The 17,277-nt window shown below is 47.0% G+C and overlaps 1 protein-coding gene across 2 annotated transcripts in view; it reads left to right on the top strand.

The window, feature by feature from the left end:
* tubgcp3 (tubulin gamma complex component 3) overlaps nucleotides 1–17,016 on the top strand; it is a 31,057-nt gene extending 14,041 nt beyond the window's left edge. For both annotated transcript variants that reach the window (XM_080835232.1, XM_080835231.1), the window contains exons 12-22: nucleotides 461–571; nucleotides 4,235–4,343; nucleotides 6,426–6,615; nucleotides 6,947–7,082; nucleotides 8,069–8,137; nucleotides 8,424–8,559; nucleotides 9,088–9,176; nucleotides 11,661–11,792; nucleotides 13,597–13,737; nucleotides 15,390–15,506; nucleotides 15,919–17,016. In XM_080835232.1, coding sequence (XP_080691358.1) covers nucleotides 461–571; nucleotides 4,235–4,343; nucleotides 6,426–6,615; nucleotides 6,947–7,082; nucleotides 8,069–8,137; nucleotides 8,424–8,559; nucleotides 9,088–9,176; nucleotides 11,661–11,792; nucleotides 13,597–13,737; nucleotides 15,390–15,506; nucleotides 15,919–16,080 — 1,392 coding nt within the window. In that variant the 3' untranslated portion in view covers nucleotides 16,081–17,016. The remainder of the gene's footprint in view (nucleotides 1–460; nucleotides 572–4,234; nucleotides 4,344–6,425; nucleotides 6,616–6,946; nucleotides 7,083–8,068; nucleotides 8,138–8,423; nucleotides 8,560–9,087; nucleotides 9,177–11,660; nucleotides 11,793–13,596; nucleotides 13,738–15,389; nucleotides 15,507–15,918) is intronic.
* The last annotated feature ends 261 nt before the right edge of the window (nucleotides 17,017–17,277 follow it).

Genomic DNA, 17,277 nt, shown 5'->3' with positions numbered 1-17,277 from the left:
TGAAATCCAAGGAATATGGTCATTATCTTATTTGAAGCGTTTTTCCCTCATTGATCGCTTTGAAACATAAAACCACATTAAGCTTTTCTGCGTCAAATGTTTTAGAATCTAGCCTTTTAAGAGCGTGTGCGACCGGCTGTTAGTTTGTCCTGTGGCGTCTTAATGGGTTTGTTATTGGGAGGACTAATGAAGACGGGCTGGGCTCGGACTGCCTAAGGCTCGGATGAATTCAGAGAAAAGCCTGTGCACAAAAAGCCAGACACGAGACACGTATTTAAGAAATACGTTTTATATTTTATCTTGTCAAATGTGCTCTTGAAGAAGTCAGTCAGTGTTTAACGCTGTTGTGTGTGTCTCTGTGTGTGTGTCTCTGTGTGTGTGTCTCTGTGTGTGTTTGTCTCTGTGTGTGTGTGTGTGTGTGTGTGTGTGTGTGCGTGCGTGCGTGTGTGTGTGTGTGTAGTTCTTTGTAGCCTCAGACCCCACAGTAAAGACAGACCGACTGTGGCATGACAAATACTCACTGAGGAAGTCCATGATCCCCTCCTTCATCACCATGGACCAGTGCAGAAAGGTACGTCCATATGTGTGTCCCTGTCCACACACACACCCTAGAGCCTCACACACACACTAAGGTATGTCCATATGTGTGTCCCTGTCCACACACACTAGAGCCTCACACACACTAAGGTATGTCCATATGTGTGTCCCTGTCCACACACACTAGAGCCTCACACACACTAAGGTATGTCCATATGTGTGTCCCTGTCCATCCACACACAATAGAGCCTCACACACACTAAGGTATGTCCATATGTGTGTCCCTGTCCATCCACACACAATAGAGCCTCACACACACTAAGGTATGTCCATATGTGTGTCCCTGTCCATCCACACACAATAGAGCCTCACACACACTAAGGTATGTCCATATGTGTGTCCCTGTCCATCCACACACAATAGAGCCTCACACACACTAAGGTATGTCCATATGTGTGTCCCTGTCCATCCACACACAATAGAGCCTCACACACACTAAGGTATGTCCATATGTGTGTCCCTGTCCATCCACACACAATAGAGCCTCACACACACTAAGGTATGTCCATATGTGTGTCCCTGTCCATCCATACACACACACACTAGAACCTCACACACACACACTAAGGTATGTCCATATGTGTGTCCCTGTCCATCCACACACAATAGAGTCTCACACACACACTAAGGTATGTCCATATGTGTGTCCCTGTCCATCCATACACACACACACTAGAACCTCACACACACACACTAAGGTATGTCCATATGTGTGTCCCTGTCCATCCATACACACACACACTAGAGCCTCACACACACACACACTAAGGTATGTCCATATGTGTGTCCCTGTCCATCCACACACCCTAGAGCCTCACACACACACTAAGGTATGTCCATATGTGTGTCCCTGTCCATCCACACACCCTAGAGTCTCACACACACACTAAGGTATGTCCATATGTGTGTCCCTGTCCATCCATACACACACACACCCTAGAGCCTCACACACACACTAAGGTATGTCCATATGTGTGTCCCTGTCCATCCATACACACTAGAGATGCGCGGATGGGCTATTATTTCATCCGCAACCGCATCACAAAACGCATGATCCGTCCGCTATCCATCCGCACCAATTTTTTTGACCAATTTTCAAAACCGCACCCGCCCGCCATCCGCCTGTTGTTTTTAGGTATAGGCGCTGTGACGCAAGGCTAGAAAGTTCTTGCCTGTTCTTGAAAGGAGACTGATCCAATGCCGCAAAGATATTTAAAGGATAAAGCCCCTAGTATGAAAGCCTATTGTTGTAGCCTATCCCCAGAATATGATCAGTGAAGTGACGTCTGTCTCCGATCGATGCACAGGGAGAAACTTTAAAATAGCCAAGCACATCGGCAAACCTGACCTTACCATAGGCTAGTAGGCCTACACTTTTTTATCATTGTAATAAAACGCAATTTGGTACACCATTTTAATATGGTAATATAGCCTACTGTTTTTAGTTTAGAAGGAAACGCCGAGTCTATTAATTCCGAAATTTCACCGCATTGTAGGCTTTATACTGTAACAACCCCAACACTTGCCTGCTTGCCTTGCCAATCAAAGTTTTCCGACTATTTTTCTTACCCTCTTTCTTAGCTGGTGAAGTTACTGAGCTAGAAGTTTTACTTGTTCATCTCGCGCTGCCAATGCCCAATGTCACTTCTGAGTCAAATCACTCCATCATCTCTTTGAAATTCCTTATTCCACGAGTGGTAGGCTACAATGACTGGCTGTTTTAAAATATAACTAATAGCCTAACGAAACAAAATAACCCAGGCAGCTTGCAGGTTTGCGGCGTTGCAAAGAGACGCGACATGATAGGGATCATCACTTAATTTAAACTTTTTTGCTTCCTTTGTTTGCTTTGTATGCATACACGGAACAAGGCCAATTTACTGCCTGATGAAAATGTGATTATTTGAAAATGTGCTTGGATGTAGGTAACGACATTTAACAATGTGTATATATTTTGAATTTCGTTGGGTAAACCGCCACCCGCCCGAATTTAATTAAAATATAATTTTTTGTCACGTCACCCGCTCGATCCGCGGTTTAACCGCGGAGTCCGCGGGTGCAACCGCCAACCGCGCATCTCTAATACACACACACACCTTAGAGCCTCATAAACACACTAAGGTACGTCCATGTGTGTGTCCCTGTCCATCCATACACACACACACCCTAGAGCCTCACACACACACTAAGGTATGTCCATATGTGTGTCCCTGTCCATCCATACACACACACCCTAGAGCCTCACACACACACTAAGGTATGTCCATATGTGTGTCCCTGTCCATCCATACACACACACCCTAGAGTCTCACACACACACTAAGGTATGTCCATATGTGTGTCCCTGTCCATCCATACACACACACACCCTAGAGCCTCACACACACACTAAGGTATGTCCATATGTGTGTCCCTGTCCATCCATACACACACACCCTAGAGCCTCACACACACACTAAGGTATGTCCATATGTGTGTCCCTGTCCATCCATACACACACACCCTAGAGTCTCACACACACACTAAGGTATGTCCATATGTGTGTCCCTGTCCATCCATACACACACCCTAGAGTCTCACACACACACTAAGGTATGTCCATATGTGTGTCCCTGTCCATCCATACACACACACCCTAGAGTCTCACACACACACTAAGGTATGTCCATATGTGTGTCCCTGTCCATCCATACACACACACCCTAGAGTCTCACACACACTAAGGTATGTCCATATGTGTGTCCCTGTCCATCCATACACACACACCCTAGAGTCTTACACACACTAAGGTATGTCCATATGTGTGTCCCTGTCCATCCATACACACACACACTAGAGTCTCACACACACTAAGGTATGTCCATATGTGTGTCCCTGTCCATCCATACACACACACCCTAGAGTCTCACACACACTAAGGTATGTCCATATGTGTGTCCCTGTCCACACACACACCCTAAAGCCTCACAAACACTAAGGTATGTGAATATGTGTGTGTCCCTGTCCATCAGGACCCCCTAGAGTCTCACACGCACTAAGGTATGTCCATATGTGTGTCCCTGTCCATCCATACACACACACACTAGAGCCTCACACACACTAAGGTATGTCCATATGTGTGTCCCCCTGTCCATCCATACACCCGTAGAGCCTCACACACACTTATGAGCCCACTGCTCATTTCACCACCTCCATCCTCAGCAGTGGAGCTCAGCGACGAGGTCTGTCGCACACACAAGCCTCAGCTGCGTAGTAGTTTCATCTGAGTTGAAGGTGTTGTACCTGACACCATGGCAGGTCTTCTTTAGTCTCTTCCAGACTGAGCCGGCCAGACCTGTGGTCTGAAATGAGCCATAGCTCTGACTTCATGCTGGCTGTGTGTGTCCTCCCCACCTTGATGTCTGGAGAGAGAGAGACACACGGTCAGAATGACAGACATCCCCCCCCCCCCCCCCTCATCCAACACTGGCACAAGACATTGACCAAGTGCATAGAGAAGAGAAATTACATTAGTATGGCTCTCCATGACTGTCTGTCTGTCCAGCATCCGGTTCTCATGTGACTAAACCTCAGTTTCTCTGTCCTTCCCTCTCCCCCCTCCTGTTTTCTGTGATGCACGTCCTTCACCAAACCACAGGTCCTGCTTATTGGGAAATCCATCAACTTCCTGCATCAGGTGTGCCAGGACCGGACTCCAACCGGCAAGATTCTGCCTGCCTCAAAGGCCGCCGACTCGCCCAAAGATGGTAAGGCGACCTGCCCGGCCCTTCCCTTCCCTTCCCTTCCCTTCCCTTCCCTTCCCTTCCCTTCCCTTCCCTTCCCTTCCCTTCCCTTCCCTTCCCTTCCCTTCCCTTCCCTTCCCTTCCCTTCCCTTCCCTTCCCTTCCCTTCCCTTCCCTTCCCTTCCCTTCCCTTCCCTTAAGCTGAAGGACTTTCCTTTCATTGCCACCCGGCTCCCCCAGAGACTCCAAGCACATGCCTGTAATAGCAGCATTTCAGGGGCTAAAAGCGGAGGTGTTCACCGAACCTCAGCGCGGTAAATGGGAGGAGGATTGATCTGTTGGTGGAGGGCTGGCACAGAAGCTGTCTGATGTTTTCAGCCCGTAGTCTGCAGTTTTAAACGTGTGTATCGACAGAGGCCTTGTTTAGTGTAAGTGTGTCTATCACCCTCCACTCTGTCTCCACCAATCAATACTCACACCGTCTCCTGGCCTTGCCCTTGGGTTGAGGCTGCCTCTTAAGACCGTCTCCTGGCCTTGTCCTTGGGTTGAGGCTGCCTCCTCAGACCGTCTCCTGGCCTTGCCCTTGGGTTGAGGCTGCCTCCTCAGACCGTCTCCTGGCCGTCTCCTGGCCTTGCCCTTGGGTTGAGGCTGCCTCTTAAGACCGTCTCCTGGCCGTCTCCTGGCCTTGCCCTTGGGTTGAGGCTGCCTCTTAAGACGTCTCCTGGCCTTGCCCCTTGGGTTGAGGCTGCCTCTTAAGACCGTCTCCTGGCCTTGTCCTTGGGTTGAGGCTGCCTCCTCAGACCGTCTCCTGGCCTTGCCCTTGGGTTGAGGTTGCCTCTTAAGACCGTCTCCTGGCCGTCTCCTGGCCGTCTCCTGGCCTTGCCCTTGGGTTGAGGCTGCCTCTTAAGACGTCTCCTGGCCTTGCCCTTGGGTTGAGGCTGCCTCCTCAGACCGTCAGACTTGCCCTTGGGTTGAGGCTGCCTCCTCAGACCGTCTCCTGGCCGTCTCCTGGCCTTGTCCTTGGGTTGAGGCTGCCTCTTAAGACCGTCTCCTGGCCTTGCCCTTGGGTTGAGGCTGCCTCTTAAGACGTCTCCTGGCCTTGCCCTTGGGTTGAGGCTGCCTCTTAAGACGTCTCCTGGCCTTGCCCTTGGGTTGAGGCTGCCTCTTAAGACGTCTCCTGGCCTTGCCCTTGGGTTGAGGCTGCCTCTTAAGACCGTCTCCTGGCCTTGTCCTTGGGTTGAGGCTGCCTCCTCAGACCGTCTCCTGGCCTTGCCCTTGGGTTGAGGCTGCCTCCTCAGGCCGTCTCCTGGCCGTCTCCTGGCCTTGCCCTTGGGTTGAGGCTGCCTCTTAAGACGTCTCCTGGCCTTGCCCTTGGGTTGAGGCTGCCTCTTAAGACTGTCTCCTGGCCTTGTCCTTGGGTTGAGGCTGCCTCTTAAGACTGTCTCCTGGCCTTGTCCTTGGGTTGAGGCTGCCTCTTAAGACTGTCTCCTGGCCTTGTCCTTGGGTTGAGGCTGCCTCTTAAGACTGTCTCCTGGCCTTGTCCTTGGGTTGAGGCTGCCTCTTAAGACTGTCTCCTGGCCTTGTCCTTGGGTTGAGGCTGCCTCTTAAGACTGTCTCCTGGCCTTGTCCTTGGGTTGAGGCTGCCTCTTAAGACTGTCTCCTGGCCTTGTCCTTGGGTTGAGGCTGCCTCTTCAGACCGTCTCCTGGCCTTGTCCTTGGGTTGAGGCTGCCTCTTCAGACCGTCTCCTGGCCTTGCCCTTGGGTTGAGGCTGCCTCTTCAGACCGTCTCCTGGCCTTGTCCTTGGGTTGAGGCTGCCTCTTAAGACCGTCTCCTGGCCGTCTCCTGGCCTTGCCCTTGGGTTGAGTCTGCCTCTTCTTAAGACATCACTGTATAGTTTGTGTGCCTAAGTGTTTTCTCTCCTTCTCTCAGACAGAAGACTGGGACAGAAACCCATCATGTTTGGCCATTTTAGTTTGATAGACCTCTCTTTGTTTCTATTTTTAGGCCCACACAGGCTGTGGTATAGTTGGGTTGCACTTGTCTTTTGTTGAGCCTTGTTAAGTGTGTGGACTTAAGATGGTGTTGTCCTCTTGTGCTGGCCCACAGCTACAGAGCTCTTCACAGACATGGAGGGGGCCTTCCAGGAGAAGATCGATGCAGCCTACTTTGAGACCAGCAAGTACCTGCTGGATGTCCTCAACAAGAACTACCTCCTTCTGGAGCACCTGCAGGCCATGAGGAGGTACCTGCTGCTGGGCCAGGGAGACTTCATCAGGCACCTCATGGACTTGCTCAAGTAAGAACAGACACACTCACACACTCACACACTCACACACTCACACACTCACACACTCACACACTCACACACTCACACACTCACACACTCACACACTCTCACTCTCACACACTCTCACACTCTCACACACACACACACACACACGCTGTCTGTTCCTCCACTACATCTGACACGTTCACGTATGCCATACAAATGAATACTAACACATTTGAGTATTGTACCAATAAAACACACACACACACACACACACACACACACACACACACACACACACACACACACACACACACACACACACACACACTCTCTCACTCTGTACCCACCACCCCAGGCCAGAGCTGGCGCGGCCGGCCACAACGCTATACCAGCACAACCTGACGGGCATCCTGGAGACCGCCGTCCGAGCCACCAATGCCCAGTTTGACAGCCCTGAGATACTCAAGAGGCTGGATGTTCGGCTGCTGGAGGTATCTTCCATCCATCACACACACACACACACACACACACACACACACACACACACACACACACACACACACACACACACACACACAGACACAGACAGACAGACAGATACTGGACCTAGACACACGCTACAAATACCCAAACACATGGACATTTCCTGATCCGCTTGGGCTTGCTTTGTATTTTGTATTCTGTGAAAATGCTAGAAGAAATATTATGCACGGTTCTGGTATTTTTTTATTTCAAAACTGCGGATATCGTATCCAATCAAGGCGGCAGGTGTCAACATTCCAAAATTCTATGTACAGTGTTTAGCTGTTGCTATAGCCAACAACCTTAAGATGGCGCTATAGCGTGCCAGTAGCTTCAATTGCTGACTAATGGTAGTAGTAGTTATAATGAATTGAAGGGAGGAAACGTATGAGTGCTGTATGGGACTATTTCTTTTCTCATAGTGAAAGTGGTACAAGCAAATGCTTGGTAAATTCATCTACTGACATCTGGGGCATTGAAATTAAAGGGAAAATTACCCCAAATCTTAAAGTTCACCTTCAAACTTTCCAGCAATGGAAATTTACATTATCCATGCCAGTGATTTAAGCAGATCAAGTATGAAAGACAAATGTAACGTTTGTAACAACCTTTAACTTCTCAAGCGAGTTCTATAGGGTTTTTTAAGTTCACTCTATTGGTAAGGTTGACCATGTCATATTGTTTGCCTGAAGTAAACGATTGAAATATTTAGCTACATTTTTGCCTTTTATGTGTATTACCGGTGAATTTGAAACCACTGGTGAAACTGGCTAAAGCTAGATGGAAATTCAGATTGAATACAAACATATAATGAAAATAAAAACAAAATGAAAACTAAAGTAACCTTGATGCACATACATACCTGGTTCCTGTGGGCATCTCCATTCCTCCACAATCCCACAATGCTGCACTCTGCCTGTGTGTGGCTGTATATAATGTGGTGTTTTTGTCTTAGGTGTCCCCAGGAGACACAGGCTGGGATGTCTTCAGCCTGGACTATCATGTAGAAGGACCTATTGCCACAGTATGTTATTTTTTTTCCCCCTTGTCCATTTCTTGAGTGTGTGAGTGTGTGAGTGTGTGAGTGTGTGAGTGTGTGAGTGTGCGAGTTCTTACTTGATTTCTCTGTTGTATTTATTGTTGTTTAATTTACTAACACCAGTCAGTCCACATCATATCAAATTTAAATTAAACTACTTGCCACTGCTTTGTGATTGGTTTAATTGTGTGTGTGTGTGTGTGTGTGTGTGTGTGTGTGTGTGTGTGTGTGTGTGTGTGTGTGTGTGTGTGTGTGTGTGTGTGTGTGACAGGTGTTCACACGAGAGTGTATGAGCCACTATCTGCGGGTGTTTAACTTCCTGTGGAGGGCCAAGCGGATGGAGTACATCCTCACGGACATCTGGAAAGGCCAGATGTGCAACGCCAAGCTGCTGAAGAGCATGCCTGGTGAGAATGCATGTTTATGTTCTTGGCTCGTCCATATTCACGTGCGCTTACTCTATTTAGTACATAGACTCAAATGTGGACGCGCACATGGTCGTCGCAGTGCAGCTGAGTCTGTCCTCCAGTAGAGGGTGTATTGAGTCCAGTTACTTGTCTGTTAACTCCGGGAACTGGGTGTCATGTTATGTTTGGATACACAAGGGGTCCTAAATTCATTGACTGCAACAACCATAGCCAAGTCTGCCGCGCATTACCTGAAGCTTATTGAATAACGTGGCAAAATGATTTGGCTAGTGTAATACCATGAGCATGATCGTAAGCACACGCATGGCTGGGTCAGTGCAGCGCTCCCACACACCACACAAGGGTTTTGGTTCATGCGTTTGGTTCACCTAGGTGTGTTTGAGATGGGAGTCCATGTGGGTTCAAAGGGGTCACTGAGTTCCTCTCAGCCCTGTGGGTGGAAACCACGGTCCTGCCTCACTTAGAGGGTTTGGTGTCGGGTAATGTTGATGTTGTTGTGTGTTGCAGAGTTGTCAGGTGAGCTGCATCAGTGTCACATCCTGGCCTCTGAGATGGTCCATTTTATCCACCAGATGCAGTACTACATCACTTTTGAGGTCAGTTTCACACGCGCAAGCACACTCACTCACTCTCCCATCCACCCACCCACCCACTCACTCACTCACTCTCTCACCCACTCACTCTCTCACCCACTCACCCACTCACTCACTCACTCACTCACTCACTCACTCACTCACTCACTCACTCACTCACTCACTCACACGTGCAAGCACACACACACACTCACTCACTCACTCACTCACTCACTCACTCAAGCACACTCTCTCACTCACTCACGCAAGCTCACTCACTCACTCGCGCAAGCTCACCCACTCACTCACTCACTCACTCACTCACTCACTCACTCACTCACTCAAGCACTCACTCAAGCACTCACTCACTCACTCACTCACTCACTCAAGCACTCACTCACTCGCACTCACTCACTCGCACTCACTCACTCGCACTCACTCACTCACTCACTCACTCACTCACTCACTCAAGCACCTACTCACTCACTCACTCACTCACTCACTCACTCAAGCACCTACTCACTCACTCACTCACTCACTCACTCACTCACTCAAGCACTCAAGCACTCACTCGCACTCACTCACTCACTCACTCACTCACTCACTCACTCACTCACTCACTCACTCACTCAAGCACCTACTCACTCACTCACTCACTCACTCACTCAAGCACCTACTCACTCACTCACTCACTCACTCACTCACTCACTCACTCAAGCACCTACTCACTCACTCACTCACTCACTCACTCACTCACTCACTCACTCAAGCACCTACTCACTCACTCACTCACTCACTCACTCAAGCACTCACTCACTCACTCACTCACTCACTCACTCACTCACTCAAGCACTCACTCAAGCACTCACTCACTCACTCAAGCACCTACTCACTCACTCACTCACTCACTCACTCACTCACTCACTCACTCGCGCAAGCACTCACTCACTCACTCACTCACTCACTCACTCACTCACTCACTCACTCAAGCACCTACTCACTCACTCACTCACTCACTCACTCAAGCACCTACTCACTCACTCACTCACTCACTCACTCACTCACTCAAGCACCTACTCACTCACTCACTCACTCATTCACTCATTCACTCACTCACTCACTCACTCACTCACTCACTCACTCACTCACTCACTCACTCACTCACTCAAGCACTCACTCACTCACTCACTCAAGCACTCACTCACTCACTCACTCACTCACTCACTCACTCACTCAAGCACTCACTCACTCACTCACTCACTCACTCACTCAAGCACTCACTCACTCACTCACTCACTCACTCACTCAAGCACTCACACTCACTCACTCACTCAAGCACTCACTCACTCACTCACTCACTCACTCACTCACTCACTCACTCAAGCACCTACTCACTCACTCACTCACTCACTCACTCACTCAAGCACCTACTCACTCACTCACTCACTCACTCACTCACTCACTCACTCAAGCACCTACTCACTCACTCACTCACTCACTCACTCACTCACTCACTCAAGCACCTACTCACTCACTCACTCACTCACTCACTCACTCACTCACTCACTCACTCACTCACTCACTCACTCACTCGCGCAAGCACTCACTCACTCACTCACTCACTCACTCACTCACTCACTCACTCAAGCACTCACTCACTCACTCACTCAAGCACTCACTCACTCACTCACTCACTCACTCACTCACTCACTCGCGCAAGCACTCACTCACTCACTCACTCACTCACTCACTCAAGCACTCACTCACTCACTCACTCAAGCACTCACTCACTCACTCACTCACTCACTCACTCGCGCAAGCACTCACTCACTCACTCACTCACTCACTCACTCAAGCACTCACTCACTCACTCACTCACTCACTCACTCACTCACTCACTCACTCACTCACTCACTCACTCACTCGCGCAAGCACTCACTCACTCACTCAAGCACTCACTCACTCACTCACTCACTCACTCACACACTCACTCACACACTCACTCACTCACTCACTCACTCACGCACTCACGCACTCACGCACTCAAGCACTCACTCACTCACTCACTCACTCACTCACTCACTCACTCACTCACGCACGCACGCACTCACTCACTCACTCACTCACTCACTCACTCACTCACTCACTCACTCACTCACTCACTCACTCACTCACTCACTCACTCACTCACTCACTCACTCACTCAAGCACTCACTCAAGCACTCACTCACTCACTCACTCAAGCACTCACTCAAGCACTCACTCACTCACTCACTCACTCACTCACTCACTCACTCACTCACTCACTCACTCACTCACTGGAATGTGAAAGGTTTAAACTGCCTTGTTGCTTAGTGTTTCTGTCCAAATAAATCTGTGTCTGTGTGTGTGTGTGTGTGTGTGTGTGTGTGTGTGTCTGTGTGTGTGTGTGTGTGTGTGTGTGTGTGTGTGTGTGTGTGTGTGTGTGTGTGTGTGTGTGTGTGTGTGTGTGTGTGTGTGTGTGAACAGGTGCTGGAGTGCTCGTGGGATGAACTGTGGAATAAGGTGCAGCAGGCCCAGGATCTGGATCACATCATCGCTGCTCATGAGGTGTTTTTGGACACGGTGATCGCACGATGTCTCTTGGACACGAACAACAGGGTGAGCACCATACTATCAACTGTTGCATCATATATACAGCCGCAGAAAAAATTAAGAGACCACTTTAAAAAAAAATATCAGTTTTTCTGGTTTTACTATTTATTGGTATGTTTTTGAGAAAAATTTACATTTGTGTTTCATTCTATAAACTACTGACAACATTTCTACCGAATTTCAAATAAAAATACTGTCATTTAGAGCATTATTTGCAGAAAAATGACAATTGGTCAAAATAACAAAAAGATGCGGTGTTCCCAGATATTGATTTCTGATCTCTTCCTAAGTTAAAGCATCAGTATTGTGTAGTTTAAAAATGAATATGAACTTGTTTTCTTTGCATTATTCGAGATCTGAAAACATTGCTATTTTGACCAATTGTCATTTTTCTGCCAACAATTGCTCTCAAAGACAATATTTAGGTTTCCTCCGGTAGGAGGTAACCTATTATTATTATTCTTGTACCATGGGAGTCAATGGCAGCCCCTAGAACCATATGGTAACTTTTTGTGAAATTTGGCACACTCATTAAGGACAGTCCCTTCTTCATTCACACCAAGTTTCATGGCTGTCATTACACCACTCTAGCGCCACCAACAGGTCAAAGTTGGACTTTTGTAACACACACAACTTTTGAACCGTATGACCGATTTTCAAAAATGAGGTACCATTGGATTCCCTGGATCAAGGCGAATTAAACCCTACCCATGGCGTCAATTTCCGGTTATATAGATTTTCCGCTATTTCCGGTTTTATCAAAAACCTTTGAAAGCCTACTCCTCCTACAATTTTTGGCAAATCTTCATCAAAATCACCAGAGATGATCTTCAGACCTAGCCTCACAAAAGTTATCAACAGAATTTTGATCCTCACAACCGTTTGTCCAGTACAGCCACTCAAATTTAGCAGAAAAGTCGCCAAACAGGAAGTGAGGTCATATCTTGGCAAATCTTTGACAAATCAACACCAAACTTGATATGTCACTGGAAGACACTACAACATGTTCCCATGTGAAAAGGCAACTTCATATCTTCAAAAATGATTGATATAAAGCAAATTGGATACATTGTTAACGCTAAAATAATGCTTTACACATCAACAGGTCAAAAAGTGATACTCTGATTCAATCACAAGTTCATGTGAAGACACTTGAGAATGTTAAGTACACAAATCTGAAAAAAAGTTGACTGTAAGATGAAAAGTGGATTTTTGGTGAATATTTGAAACATGCATGCTTGGCTAATTTCTAGGGTGATTTTCGGTAGAAGGTCTCTCTCTCTCTGCTCCTTTGCGCGTGTGTGCTCCAGATTCTCTCTCTCTCTCACAACCACACACACACACACACACACACACACACACAGGGACAGGCTCCTTTGACACGCACAAGCGCACACACAACATTTAAGGAAATGTAGGGATGACCACACCCCTTCTCACTCTTAGCTTGAAGCCATGGCCCTTGAGGATCTTCAAAGTAATGCATTTGAAATGTAATATCCCATTGGCAAGTCTGCAGCATGGATCTTTCTATACAATGACAAATTGTCACAAAAATACATTTGGTTCGCAATGTCTGGAGGAGGAAACCGCCATCGCTGCTTGCAGCTATATTTTTATTTGAAATTTGGTTGAAATGTTTTCAGTAGTTTATAGAATAAAACTAAAATGTTAACTTTACTTTAACTCATACCAATAAATAGTAAAACCAGAGAAACTGATTGATCCATTCAGTTTCGTGTCCTGACAGAAGTCTCTCCCTCTCCCTCTCTCTCTCTTTTTCTCTCTCTCTCTCTCTCTCTCGCTGCAGTCCCTGTTGAACCAGTTGAGAGCCATCTTTGATCAGATCATTGAGTTCCAGACCACCCAGGACTCTCTGTACCGCTCTGCCCTGGAGGAGCTGCAGCTACGGCTGCAGTTTGAGGAGCGCAAGAAGCAACGGCAGGATGAGGTGTGTTACCCCTGAACTGATCCAGAATCAGCCCTTACGGCTTCTCCCAAAACTTTAACACTACTGTGCCCCAGAGGTGTAGTCTGATCCACAAATACGTTACTGTGAATAACCACAAGGCTCCAGGCCAAGGGGACTTTAGGAGTCTAAAAGTAACTAGCTGTAAACAGTTTGTGTGTGTGTCGGCCATTTGTCAACCTCCATTTATTTCAGTGTAATTCAAACTGCTAGCCTGACTGTGTCATACTCATAATTCTAGTCAGAATATGTGTCTGATACTGTTCCATTGAGCTGTGATTATGGGGCGTGTTTCAACGAACCAGGAAAGAAAATGCCTCTTCGTTCAATTGGATACCTAGAACCAATCAGAGCAACGTAGTTTGCCGGATCCCGTAAGAAGGATAGCAAGGACTACTATGTGTTTTAATGGATTTTTGGTTTAAGCGTTAGCAAAAACCTAACAATAATGGGCTGGAGAGCTTCAGTTAAGACCTACAATCCTCTGCAACCTTCGTGTTGCACAACTTACCGAGTCAATGTAGACATAAAAAAGTTGTGTAGATAGCTTAATTCACATAAAATATTTCCCACTAATAGGCTCCCGAGACCCGCCATCTTGGTATGATTTCGAATCTACCGTTAATTCAACTCAAGCCATCTGTCCATCATCTATAAAGCCCGCCCTGACAATTTGATTGGCTAGATCCGTTTCGGATCTGTGATAATTTCTTCCCAACGGGCCGAACTTCCAGACCAAAAATGTTGTGGGCGGGGTTCAGTCTGGTATCCAGGCCATCAAACTGCATCATTTGGATATAAATATCCAGTTATCTTTTTTCAGAAATCTTTCTTTGGTATTGAAGTCATTTTGCATGACCTAAATGGGAGTATGTGGTGGTGAATGGAGAACAGACAAGACATTTGAGCACACATACAAAACCGCCCTGAGCTTATACTGGCAATGATTGCAGATCATTGTCCACTGTCATAGCCAGTTGCCGTGTCCTTGTACTAGCTCCATCTTGCATCCACCACTGAAAATGACATGCTGCTCTTCAGGGACTGGATCCAGATTCATACACACACACACACACACACTCTACATTAAAACACCTGACGGGGCAGCCAGATGAGGCCCTCGTATATTTTGGGTGTCAGCTTTCCGTGGGGATTGATAAAAGCATCAGCGGACGCTGGGCCCGTCCTGAAACAAACTGCGGGCTGCTCGCCGGCAGGTGTTTGTTTGTTGTATATAGGCAGACGCTAAAAGCAAGGCCAGAGCCGTTGAAAGCTTCTGTTCATATCGACGTCCGTCTAGGTATCCCCCCACAGCCACGGGAGCACTGGGAAGGAGACGCGGGCGGCCCATAAATCAAGCCTGTAGGGCCAGAGAGAGACAGGGCAGTCAATCCTGTGCTGTTACACACTCCTAATTCAGCCCATCCCATAGCAGGGGGCAGGGTATTAATGATTGTGTCAATAGAATGCTCTTGTGTGAAGGGAAACATATATGTTTTAAAAAGTGAGTTTTTTTTGTACAAGGTAATGTTACATGTAGCCATCACTGGTGCTGTTCCTCACTGTGTGGTTGTGATGTATGTAGCGAGGGTTAAGGGTGTGTGTGTGTGTGTGTCTGTGTGTTTGTGTGGCAGGGTGAATGGGGTGTGACAGAAGAACAAGAGGCTGCGGAGAACAAGCGGATTCAGGAGTTCCATGATTTTCATGCCAAAATGCGCTCAGAACTTCGGATATTGTCATATTCGTACCAAGTAAGTGTCTCTTCAGCCCAATGTTTCCTTTTGAAAGCTCCAAGTCTGCGATGTTTGATGGCAAACAGAATCGATTCAAACTGTGAGGTTTTAGACATTAGTGATTTGTCATGGATGAAGCCTCAAGCGTGTAATATGAAATGTCAAAACATGCAACAAGTCCACACAGTACAGCATGAACAACATGAACTAAACATCTGACTGTACAACTCGCTGTGAAGTGCAGCAAATATTTTAGTGACACACGCCCACACACACAGTGCAGCTTAAACCTCTCTTAACACAACAAGGCACAGAAAACTCTGCACTGCTCCGCTATTTTGCATTGACTCTGGTCTTCCTCCTCCTCTTCCTCATCCTCTTCCTCCTCCTCTTCTTCATCATATTCCTCTTCTTCCTCCTCTTTGTGTAGGGGATAGTCCAGCAGTTCTTGGTGCTACTCATGACTAGCACAGATGAGAGCTTACAGTTCCTCAGCTTCCGTCTGGACTTCAATGAGCACTACAAGGCCCGGGACCCCCGTCTGCGTGCCTCTCTGGGGACCAGCAGGGGGCGACGGAGCTCTAATATGTGAGCCAACAACAACAGCGGCGGCAGTGTCCCACTGGCCAAACCCTCATCATGGAACGCCAGCCGTCACGGAGAGAGGGATATGAAGAAAGAAGAAAAGAGAGAAAAAAACGTTGAATTATTCACAGCCTCCCCCACCCTCATGCCATTCCTAAATAAATAAAAGCTTACACACACTCGAAATATGAACACAGAACTCCAAAGGAAGAAAGTGTTTTTAGGGTGTAACTTTGAGTAGGACAAGGTCACAGGTCTGCAGTCATGGTATCAGTGCATCAGTTTCAACTGTTTTTCATATTGTACGTGCGTATGTGATTTATTTAATGAGTTCCTTTTGTACCTTTTTTAGTTTCCATTAAATTGTTTGTTCATGTTAAGTTCTGATATATGAGAAAGCTCTAACCTTTCAGCCTTAATGCTACATACTAGACAGTCATTTGTCCATTTTATTTAATTAGCTTTTTGGTTGAATGCTTGGTGTGACTTAATTCCTCCCTCCTGCAATCTGTGACCTTTTGTTCAGCATGTACAGACCAGTCCCTCCATTTCGTAGCTGAATAAGGTGAATTTGTCTGATTCTTTTGCACTTACCGCCTTTAAAAAAAAAAGAAAGAACTAAAATGACATGTAAAGTTGCCTAGAGTGAAAATCAGCCTTGAGAGGACCTTGTGTTGTCTTTTATTGTGGTGGTGCTAGTGGGAATAGCACCTCCACTAGTGGGCGCTCCGGTTCCAGAGTTGTATTGCTGTGTGAATCTTATTTTCTCCTGGCTCCCATCAACTGTCATCAACCCATTCTTATTCATCTGGGGTGGAGGATAAGGAGAGATTGTTTCTCTGTCAACCCCTCTTCACTGTATAGCACAGATTTATAGTTAAGTATACAATGTAAGCAAACACAAGTCATTTTTCTCTTTAATAAATACACTTTTTTTTAACAACTCGTGTTGCATTGCAATATAATGGAGCATCTCAGTACAAAGAGGACCGGTTCTAGATTTGTTACGATTGTTTTTAGCAAACGTGAGGTGACATTGCTAGGTGATAAGCTAATAGACATGCACATCTACAAACAAGAAGCTGAAGTCTGCTTTTTGGAGTTCCCGACAGCATGCATTGATGTAAAAGCTGTGAGTACATGACGGAGATTTCCGGTGTAGCTATGTGAGCATCAAGGAAAAAGATCAGAGAATAACATCAGC

This window comes from Sprattus sprattus, assembly GCF_963457725.1.
Source record: "Sprattus sprattus genome assembly, chromosome: 3".
NCBI classification, from domain to species: Eukaryota; Metazoa; Chordata; class Actinopteri; order Clupeiformes; family Clupeidae; genus Sprattus; species Sprattus sprattus.
This window is presented reverse-complemented; position numbering and strand designations above follow the sequence as displayed.